Source organism: Podarcis raffonei, chromosome 7, assembly GCF_027172205.1.
Source record: "Podarcis raffonei isolate rPodRaf1 chromosome 7, rPodRaf1.pri, whole genome shotgun sequence".
Lineage (NCBI taxonomy): Eukaryota > Metazoa > Chordata > Lepidosauria > Squamata > Lacertidae > Podarcis > Podarcis raffonei.
Genome location: NC_070608.1, coordinates 61,100,202 through 61,111,666, shown reverse-complemented (window position 1 = coordinate 61,111,666; position 11,465 = coordinate 61,100,202). Strand labels below are relative to the sequence as shown.

General features: G+C 42.3%; 1 protein-coding gene across 1 annotated transcript; it reads right to left on the bottom strand.

Annotated features, from left to right (window-relative positions):
• Positions 1–2,640: 2,640 nt before the first annotated feature.
• On the bottom strand, positions 2,641–4,069 carry LOC128417754 (protein S100-A6-like). Its single transcript, XM_053396844.1, has one exon. It carries the CDS (start codon positions 3,001–3,003, stop codon positions 2,731–2,733), a length of 273 nt encoding a protein of 90 aa, XP_053252819.1. The 5' UTR covers positions 3,004–4,069; the 3' UTR covers positions 2,641–2,730.
• Positions 4,070–11,465: the final 7,396 nt, after the last annotated feature.

Genomic DNA, 11,465 nt, shown 5'->3' with positions numbered 1-11,465 from the left:
TAATTCTAAATGCTACAGAGAGCAAAGTGTGATGTGGCAGACAGGTTGTCAGAGCAATCCTATCTTTGGTGGTGGGAGCTCCACATTACAGCCACTGCCACCACCTCCAGAGCCCTGCCAGCTCGCAGCAGTTTGGATAGGTGGGAAGTACTTGTCTGTGGTCAGTTTACCTTTTGATGTCTCTCCCACCCCCTGAAGTTTGATATATGACAATTCCAGGGCTGGCATTGGTTTAGAGCTTTGGGGAGGGGTGTCTGAGGGGAATGAGTGTGCATAGGATCCTATGGATCTATTGCCTTTCCTGACGTGCCTGTTCCTGGCCACACTGCCATTGGAGAACCACCACCAGTGGAATAGCAATGATGGTGGAGAGTTTCATTGCCACGGAAGACAGACTTCCAGCAGCAGCAGCAGCAGCAGCAGCAGCAACTTCTCAGATGGCAGAAAGGGAGGCCCACAGCACCCTGTGGTCTCTCACCTGTTCTCCCAGGTAGTTAAGGATTTCTACCTTATGCTGCACTCTCCTAAGAGTAAATCAGTGAGGCTTGCTTCTGAGCAGACAAATATTTTTCAGTTATGTAGTACTTCCCCTTGGTTGGGCTATAGTGTTTTTATTTTGCCTCCTTATGATTTCAGGCTAATTTCTGTGTTGGTCTGTTTTTGTACTGATTTTTTTAAAAAAATCTACTGTAGTTATATTTTAATTGTTTTTGAATTGTGAAGTACCAAGAAGCTATTGTTGATTGGGTGGTATATGTGTGTTTGTACATTTTTGTTTTGTATGTTATTTTCTTTTTATTTGTTTTGCAATGGATTTCACTTATATTTTACCCTGCTGTTAAGTCACTTTGAAACTTTTGTTTGTATAATAGGTAAAGGTAAAGGGACCCCTGACCATTAGGTCCAGTCGTGGATGACTCTGGGGTTGAGGCGCTCATCTCGCTTTACTGGCCAAGGGAGCAGGCGTACAGTTTCTGGGTCATGTGGCCAGCATGACTAAGCCGCTTCTGGCGAACCAGAGCAGTGCATGGAAACGCTGTTTACCTTCCCACCAGAGCGATACCTATTTATCTACTTGCACTTTGATGTGCTTTCGAACTGCTAGGTTGGCAGGAGCTGGGACCGAGCAATGGGAGCTCACCCCGTCGCGGGGATTTGAACCGCCAACCTTCTGATCGGCAAGCCCGAGGCTCTGTGGTTTAACCCACAACGCCACCCGATGTGTATAATACACACACCCTAAATCTGGGGTCCTAATGTGGTGCAGGTGGGTACCATGGCACTCTCAGACACAGCCTTTGGCACCAGTCAGAGCCCCTCCCATTTATTTATTTTTTAAATTAGTGATTTTGGCTCTTTCTTTTTTTTACAAGTTGTTCTTTTTTGTGGGAGAAGGAGTTACCTGCTTTTTTGAGTGTGTTTACTTTATTTTGGGGTAGTTGTAGGTGTTTTGTGTTTGAAATTGGTGGTTTCTGCGCATCTCAAGTTTTTCTTCTGTGAAATTGATATTTTGTGGTGTCTACCACAGTTTCTTAGATTTCCAGATGTGCTCCTTGGGCTCAAAAATGTTGGGAACCCTTTCCGTACATAAGTCAATGAATAGAATTGCACTGTTAGTATGTGACCCCATAATGCAGACAATGAACTGCCTTAAATGCTAATGCTATTGTACTGATATAGTTCAGCTAACTGGGACATAGGTTATCTCCTTCTGTTCCAACTTCAGCACAGGGATGGCGTACATGTGTGGTCTGCATAGAACAGGCTTCCTCAATCTTGGCCCACCAGATGTTTTTGGCCTACAACTCCTATGATCCCTAGCTAGCAGGACCAGTGGTCAGGGATGCTGGAAATTGTAGTCTCAAAACATCTGGAGGGCCGAGGTTGTGGAAGCCTGGCGTAGAAAGTGAATGCTGTGTCCTGGCTTTAGAAACTAAGAGGTAAGTGCTGTCCTGATTACAAATTAATTTCAGTACTTCGTAGGTTCCAAAGTAATTCTCATTTCCTGCAGCTTTCACACAGGAAATTGTTCAGTGTAAATAACTGTGAGTTGGACAAAGGCTTTTGATATTGTAAAGGAACCTCACTCTAGTCTTCAATAATTCTTTACCTACAAAAATAATTTGTCAGCATAATGGGTACTGTGTCAACCCCATGGGTGTCACCTAGTAGGCACTTTATAATCCTGCCAACGTAATGATTAAAATGTACTAGAAAATTGAATCAATCCATCAGTAGTACTCTATTCCTAGTGAGACTTGCAGTTCTTTATATCCACAAAATGTCTCTTTCTTCAATTTGCACTGGAACCTCAAACCCAATAATTAGAACTGTACAGATAGGGATGTATGAAGGCAGTGGATGTGAACAGGCTGGAAGTGGAGTTTTGCAGCAGATTCTGGACATGTAACCTGTCACTCATGAGTACATAAAGAGGAGAGGGGCTGGTGGGGAGAGAAAGCCCCAAAGGGGACATTGCAGGAACAGTTCATCAGAAGAAGAAGAGGACAGGAAGGAGGGAGAGCCATTAGCAGAAATCCAGATTTTCACTAACCAGCACTGGAGCAAACGCAAGGGAGGTGATAAAGTGGAGGCTTAGGGGATCCCCAAGAAGGTATTAGTATATATACTGTATATATATTTTTACAAAACTTAAATTTTATTGGACGTGAAACCGCCTACAGAGGTATAATCCCGAACCACAACACCTCGCCCCACCGGGGTGTACATTTACGAACTCAAAGCTCTGTTGTAAATCATTGCCAGGGCACCCAGGAAAGTAACGTATTTGTGGAAGTTCACCACTTGGTTCCCACTGCGGTCCAGATCTTTCATCAATGCCTGTATCTCTGCTTCCTGCAGTTTCAGTCCAATGGTGAGCTCCTTCTGTATCAGCTCCTTCAATTCCTTCTTGCTTAGGGTGTTCTTATCGCCATCCTTGCTGGCGTATTTGTGGAAGGTGACAACCAGCACGCCAATAGCTTGGTCAAGAGGTGCTGCCATGGTGAGAGATCAGAAGCAAGATGGTCCAGTGCTGAGTGGCAGGAAGTGATGGGGAACGTGGTCAGGTCTTAGTATTGTTGAGAAATCCCCCTACACCTATACTTTTAGCTCCCTGGAGGATCCCTATGATGAGTCGGGTCCTAAACTCTGCTGAAAGAGGTAAGGACCCTTCATGCCTTCTCTGAAGAGGTTAGTTGGGGCTCTGTAAGCTTTCCTCTTCATTGTGAACCCCCTATCTCAGGCATAGAAGCCAACTCCTAGGGGTCAATGTCCCTTTGCCCCCCCCATAAAATATTTGCCTCCCCCAAGTTGATGGGCATTGTCATTCAGATGGTGCGTGTGTGCTGTGTCATGTGATCAATTGTGCAGGGCATACCTGGGCTTCCCAATATTTTAGTCAAGTTGGCACCCATGCATTTCTGATACCATTCAGGTGTTTTTCCACAAGGGCTCATGCAGGATCACTCTGAAACGATCTGAGTTGGAAAATGCAGTCAGGGAAGGGGACAGACTTGATAGGCAGTTTTCCTCCCTCTGTTATAGTACTAGAACTTGAGGCCATTCAACGAAGCCAAATGGTGGTAGGTTCAGGGCAGGCAAAAGAAGGCACTTACCAGGCATAGTTCGCTCCCACGAGATGTAGTGATGACTAGCAACTTGGACAGGTTTAGAAGAAGAAGAGACAAATTACTGGAGGATAAGGTTATCAATGGCCGGTAGTCGTGGTGGCTGTGTTCTGCCTTCAGTGTCGGAGACAGTATGCTGGGAATCACAAATGGGGAGACTGCTGTTGCACTCAGGTCCTGCTTGAGGCACTGTGAAAATGGGGTGCTGAACTAGATGGGTCTTTGGTCTGACTCAGCAGGCCTCTTCTTAATTATGGTCTTATTTAAGTTCTTAGGTGAGCAGGTTGCATATCCTTTCCTTACACCGCTAATCTAGTTCTTTCTCTATCTGTGAAAGGGGTGCAGGTTTCAGTGAGACATAGAAAAAGAGGCAAATAATTCACTTTCAGCTCTGCAAGCTTCTCACTGCTCAGAAAAGTTGGGGCAAATGTAATGGTATTAATGGTTAGACAACAAAGTATACAAAGGCAATTCTATAAGGCTGATCAATGACTTGGCATCCATGATAAGCAACAAAAGCTAAATTGGTCTACTCTGCTGGCACTACTTCTGCTGCCTCATCAAGAGCTAAAATATTTTTTCCTGGCAACCTGTGCGGTAGTATTTTGTCATTTTGTGTGTATGCACATGCAAGCAAGCAAGCAAGCAAGCAAGCAAGCAAGCAAGCAAGCAAGCAATAAATAAATAAATAAATAAATAAATAAATAAATAAATAAGTAAGTAAGTTACCATTTAAGAGGGCAGGTTCTTACTCAGAGAAGTTTACCATTTAAAATTCAGCGTAAAGGAAACAGAGGAAGGGGAGGAGGGGCAGAAGGTATAAATAGGGAAGCAATATGTGGTGGTTTCAGTTACGTATGCTTAGGTTTAGTTATAGCCCCTGTTACAGTAGGGCACGGAAGCACATAAATCAATATGAACATGGAAGCAATTATGCTATATAGAACCCCTTCCTCATCTTTAAACAGTCATTACATGTACCCAGTCCACATCTTTCACCTTCGCCTAAACGTCTTAAGAAATGGGAGCAGGAAAAGTGAGAATTGCTGGAAACCGATTCAAAAGCAGTTAGTATCTAGCTCAATTTATTTCAATAAAGAGCAGATCAATAGGGACCTAAAGCAGTCTGTCAATTTTTCTGTCACATTTATCAGAAATTCACTGACTTCAATCTTTTTCTTGCTGGCTGCTTCTTCATGGAAACTATCCTCACACTCAGCATTAAAATTTGCTAGGCACTCTTACTATGTTGAACGATAAGCAACAATCTTCCCTCCAAAATGGTCTGTCAGGCACTGTTTTCCTGAAGCAACAAGAAATGGCAGTATGCAGTGCAACTCAAAAATGCTTGCACCTTTACTAATATTTAAAATTTTTAAATATTAAAACAAACCAACCCAAAATCTTGCATATAAATATGTTAGGCCATAATTATTAAAAAGGGAAGATAAGTTCTGAGCCAAAATTGTCTGTATTATTTAACTATTTCTGATAGTTCATAGATTGTTCATGAATTTTGTGTATTTTAAAAGGCACACACAGAACAATCTGTTTGCATGTATATTGTGTTTTTTTCTCTGCTGTGATGGTTTTGATAAGCCTATAATGTATTTATTTGTGGTCTGTAGGACAAATAAGCTGAAACTAACTAAAACCAGCATAAATATTTGAGTTTGTTGTCCTTCCCCTTAGTCCCTTCTCTCCTTCCTCCACAATCTTTTTCATTCTGGGTATGTGCCTGTGTCACAAGAGCACTGACATGTTGCAGAGTTCAGCACAGTTCAGAGAAAGATAAGGCCACCGCAGCTCACTTGCAGGTAGTAGATTTATTAAGGAATCAAAACAGGAAACATACGGAGACTCATGAAATATACTCCCTTATTATAGTAAACCATTGTCTTGCACCTACCCCTTCGCTGTAGGTATTCCCTCTGAGTCAGGTCCCTCTCTATGTCTGTGGTGAGTCCCAAGGGACCCTCTCCATCTCTGCTTCACTTTCTATTCTGTTATGTGAAGCAAACACCTTGTTTTGGGAGTGGGAGGAGAGGCTGGTGGACTGTCAAAAGAGACTGTCAGGGGTGGCCTGTGGTGAAGCTACAAATCTGAACCCTGTCTTTGCTCTGTGCTGGGGTACCTATTGTTTCCCCCTTTTGCTCATCCTCCATGCTCCCAGTTTCCAGTACCTCCCAGCTCTTCCCCTCCTCTGGGGTGTGTCCAGTTACCCACCACCAGAAGCAAACATTGGTAGGGCCAAAAAGGGCGCAGTTTGGGAGAAGACCAGGAGAAGGCTTGAATATCAAAAATCCAATGACTTCTTAGTTCCCCAGCATGCTCCCCAAGCATGGGTGGGCAATAAACAGAAAGAAGGCCATTCTTCATTGTCACTTATTCTTTCTTTTTTTAGTAACTACTAGTTGGTAATGTTAGTAGCGTAGCATGGGTTGCTAGTGCCTGGGGCTGCATGGAGGGGTGGGTGGGAGGGAGAGAAACGGGTGGAGTATTGTAAAGGGTACATCGCATTCATGCTCCGGTCCATGGGGTCACGAAGAATCGGACACGACTAACAACAACACACCACATTCAACTGCCTAACAGCGTCTACATTACCCAGGAGATCCCAGCCACAGAGTTAAGAAAAGAAAAGCTGTTCCATTCTCTGGAGAGGTCACTTCCTGGTTTGCATGGAGAAGTCATTGCAATGGAGCCCAGCAAGGGAAGCATGCAGCTCTATTGAGGTGTTGAAATTTTTTGCCGCTAACCATTTTGTGCCTGGGACAACCACCCCTGTGGCCCTCCAATGCTACGACACTGGGTAAAGTAGATCATTTCCTCTCAGGCTTTACTTCCTTCCTGCTTCTTTTCCAAGTTAGTCCAAGTATGAGTTAGCATGTGCTAGGGTTCACTTCTTGGCTCTAGCTCGGCCAAGTATAAAACCTACACTTCAAATGGCTTTGTTTGCCTTAATGAAGTTTAAGTTTTCTTTGTCTTTACAACCAGCAGCTTTGCCAGGCTATTTCTTTCTGCACACTGCTGCACTAGATTTCCCAAATAGCAACACCAATCAGCTGTGACCATGTGGAGTCAGGCTCACCTCTAAGGCAGAGTTTTGACACTTGGAATGGCATATCCAACATGCATATTATATGAGGGGGGCCGCTGTCACCTTTCAACAACCCAGAAGGTGGAAGTAAAACCGTACTGTTCTTTTTTTCATGCTTTGTCATATTAAATCGACTTTGAGGACCAAAAACTACATGTCCCTTCCTTCTTTCCAAAGATACAGTTCTTCAAATACCTAGAGAAGGCAGGAAAACAAAGGAAGACAAGAAGGGAAAAACACATCCTCCTGCACATAAATTATTTCAGTGGTTAATGAGAAAAGATTCTTCTAATGAAGCTCTCATCCGTGAAGATTGGAAAACAAACTGCAATGCATCCTCTTAGGTTCACAGCAAAATACGAACCTGTCACAAGGTAGAGAAATAGGTCGCGTGGAAGTTAATGGAAAACCATGAATGGAATACATTGTGTCACAATGCATCATCCCAATTAAGAGATTATAGTTAGAATTCTATTTACAGTGATTAATGTGCTTGATTGAATTGTGGGGTGTTGGTTTTGTTTTCTTATATTAGAGAGTTTTTCTTATTTGTTTGAGTCATTTCTGAAACTAGGATTGCTAACTCTAGAACTAAACATTTCTGGTACGGAGGGAAAGCTTGATGGTGGAGACAAGTCAGGGCAATAGAGCTCAAAGCAAATCTGATAATGGAGACGTTGGGAAGAGTCCCATGAGAGTGAAGCCAAGTGTTAGAGTTTGTTATACTAAATGGGTACAGCTAAAAAAAACCCCAGAGGTGGTGGAGAATCTGGCATTGCACCTCAAAAAATGTTACAGCAGGTGATTGGCAGGTGGGTGTCTCCACAAATCTGTTGCACAGTTACAAGACTCCAAAATAGACTTTATTCACTCTCTACAAGTTGGAGGGAGACTTTCTGAAGCAGGCAGCAGCTTCTGCTCATGGAAGCTCCAGCTATCTGACATAGAATCCCCACTTCAGACAGTTGTCTGCGCAACTCATTGGAGACAGAAACAGCAATGCAAGGGAGACAAAACTAGCTCACTAATCCCTGCTCTCCACATCCACACATTGTATTTCCAGATTTGTTTTCACACCAGATGTTTTGGACTACAACTCAGATGGCTGGGGCTGATGAGAACTGTAGTCCCAAAAATCTGGAAGGCACCAGGCTGGTGACGGGCTGAGCTGGAGACTTTAGGTAGAAAGATGGCATAGTTTAAATGAAAGAGACCTGATCTGGAGAATAAGTCAGACATCTCACCATAGCTGTCAACCTTCCCTTTTTTTGCGGGAAATTCCCTTATTCCAGCACTGTTTCTTGCTGCTTCCTGCTGCTATCCCGGATTGTTCGATATCCCGTAGACTGTCCCTGGGACAGGTGAGGCTGCTGATCCCTTATTTTCGAGGCTGCTGATCCCTTATTTTCAAATCTGAAAGTTGACAGCTATGCATCTCACACTTGCCTTAGAATCAAAGTGATGAATTTTTCCGGTGATGCAACTCCTAGGTTCAGAAAAGGCAACAACTTTGTTCACCTGAGATGCACTTTCAACAATTTCTAACTGATTCAAGCAAAATTCTGTTGAAGGTTATGCAAAATTCAATTGAAGGTCAGCAAGACAGATGCACATTTTTTAACTTTGTTTTTATTTTTAAAAGAATAATTGTTAAATAACACCCACCCACCCACACCAAAGTGACATATTTTAATATGTTTTATATCATTCTGCATTAATTAATACAAAATTGCTTGCTTTCTTGTTCTGCAAATTGATGGAATCCCAGGTTTCCTCACAGACCTTAAAATACAAAAATACAAAATTAGCCGTAAACTAATTTCTGTCATGGATATTGATTTTTTAAAAATATTTCTGGTTCTCTGTCCAGCTTTGCAATGTACATGAGGTATTACAATGAATAAAACACAACAAACATCTTAAACGGCCATTCCATATCCGATGGCACTCACAGTTTGTTACCACCTGGCAATGATAGGACAGATGCTGGCTCACAGCAGTGATGTTATCTGTTTGCATCAGCCAATAGAGGCCATGCTTGCATCCATGCAACCCAGGGGAGTATCTGCCACCATTTCTCATGTCAAGTGCAGCTTTGGATGAGGCCCTGAGCTTGTTTAAGAATTCCTAGTACATTCTTTTGACAAACCTTTCCTGTCACAAGCTGGAAAAAATTATGTGCTAAATGCCCCTCTAAAGTGCCTCCAAATGGATTTTCTACTCTGTTAATATTTTAGTACCCTTTACAATACACATCATTAAATGTGTGCACTTTGTAGAACTATGAATAAGAGTCTGTATAACTCCATGCATTTCATACTAAATGTAACTGATTTTTTTCTACGCTTCAGAAGTAGTGGTCTGTTACTCAAAACAGCCACTCCTCTGGAGGGATGCTCAGCACAGTCCATATATCTTAGTTTCTTCCTTGCAAATGGAAACTATCATAGCGTAGATGATGCTCGTCCCCCCCCCCCTTAAGCACACTCTCTCAAAATAATTCATCCTTGGGGTGTATTGTACTACGTGCTATCCTTAAATGAGCACCTGGATGATAGATGATTTGAAGGTAATTTGTTTTATACTGTATTTATACTGTATTGTTATTTAACCTGTTAGCGTCCTTGTGTTTCCTTAGAAAATAACATGGAAAACAAAACAAAAAAGTTATACAATAAATAGAATAATAATTGTAACAGGCAGGGTTATGTTTCAAATGTTTCACAATAAATGAGAACTGAGTTAGAGCGGGAACTCTTCGCTTTAGCTTTGAGATTTTTGGGGTGGTTGTTGACACAGTGGTGCTCAACCCACACTATGGTAAAACGGTAAGTGTTCCTACTGACTTCTGAGGGTAGTTCTTTCTTCCATTCAAAATTCAGAATTTAAAATTCACTTCAAGCATCCCCACCCCCACCCCCCACCCCACTGCTGAGGCCAACCATGAAGAAGAGTGAAATCCTATATTCTTTAAAGACAAATATTTCAGTTTGATAAAATTAATTGTAGCTGCTGCTTCTTTGCCTCCTGTCATGAGGAATTTCTGTCAGGAGGTGATTATATAGATGTGAAAAAAGAGATATACAGATGACCTGTATCATTGGAGAATGCAGCATCAGCATCGGAAGATTGTCATTTTTTTGGCTGGTCATAGGGGGACTGACAGGGCATCCAAGTGGAAAGGTTTCTAAGATAGTGTCTCTTCTTCTTCAGTGGAGCACAAGGAGATGATAATAAGCTGATTGGATGCAATATACCCCCCACTGAAAAAAAGTCCAACTACTGCTATAGAGCAGAATGGATATGGATTGCTTCCAGTATCTCTTTACTTGGTCAGCAAAGAAATGATTGTTCAAATTTTGTAAGTGGACCTATGGTGCAACTCTTTTGTGTGTCTGTACAATGTAGCTGTACAAAGGTACCAAGGCAGAGGTGGGGAGAGAGAAGGAGAGAGCACGTTTAAGTAGAAAAACAAACCACTGAAATACTGACATAGCAGTTCAAGAGATCTGCCCTGCAGCAAATAAGAAGATGAGTGTTTAATGAAAGCTAAGATCCAGCTTAAATGTAATTAACGCATTAGTAAGTGGAGAGAAATCATGTCAGCTCCTTGTTCGCGTCTATCATAGTTAAGCATAACTTTAGCAATGGCCACTCCAAATCTTTTGTGTTATTGTATTTTATTTGGAACAGTATTTAAAAAAACACACAAAAACCCTCATGTAATGAATTCCTTTAATTCTTATTAAAGGGGGAGTGCCCTGTATCACAAGCAGTGGCTGTGGCTATCGGTTCCTGCATTTAAGGTACAAATATTTAGGAGGATGGGAAAATCAGATGCCATGAAGGGTGGCTATCTAAAGAACTTTTAACTGAGTTAAGATTAAAAAAGGATGTGTACAAAAAATGGAAAAGGGGGGAAACCACCAAAGAGGAATTCAAACAAATAGCCAGCACGTGTAGACACAAAGTCAGAAAAGCTAAAGCACAGGATGAACTCAGGCTTGCTAGAGAGGTTAAAAGCAACAAAAAAGGCTTTTATGGGTATGTTCGTAGCAAAAGGAAGAACAAAGAAGCAGTGGGGTCACTCAGAAGAGAAGATGGTGAAATGCAAACAGGGGACACAGAAAGGGCTGAACTCCTCAATGCCTTCTTTGCCTCAGTCTTCTCCGATAAAGAAAACAATGCCCGACCTGAGGAATTTGGAGCAAATGATTCAGCAGAGGAAACACAGCCCAGAATAACTAAGGAGATAGTACAAGAATACTTGGCTAGTCTAGATGTATTCAAGTCTCCAGGGCCAGATGAACTGCATCCAAGAGTATTAAAAGAACTGGCAGGTGTGATTTCAGAACCACTGGCAGTCATCTTTGAGAATTCCTGGAAAACAGGCGAAATCCCGGCAGACTGGAGGAGGGCAAATGTTGTCCCTATTTTCAAAAAGGGGAAAAGAGAGGACCCAAATAATTACCGCCCAGTCAGTCTGACATCAATACCAGGGAAGATTCTGGAGCAGATCATTAAGCAAACAGTCTGTGAGCACCTAGAAAGGAATGCTGTGATCACCAATCGTCAGCATGGATTTCTGAAAAATAAGTCATGTCAGACTAACCTGATCTCATTTTTTGACAGAATTACAAGCCTGGTAGATGAAGGGAATGCAGTGGATGTAGCCTACCTTGATTTCAGCAAGGCATTTGACAAGGTGCCCCATGATATTCTTGTAAAGAAGCTGG

Coding starts and splice junctions, on each gene's coding strand:
- LOC128417754 (XM_053396844.1), bottom strand. CDS start 3,003: ATGGCAGCACCTCTTGACCAAGCTATTGGCGTGCTGGTTGTCACCTTC.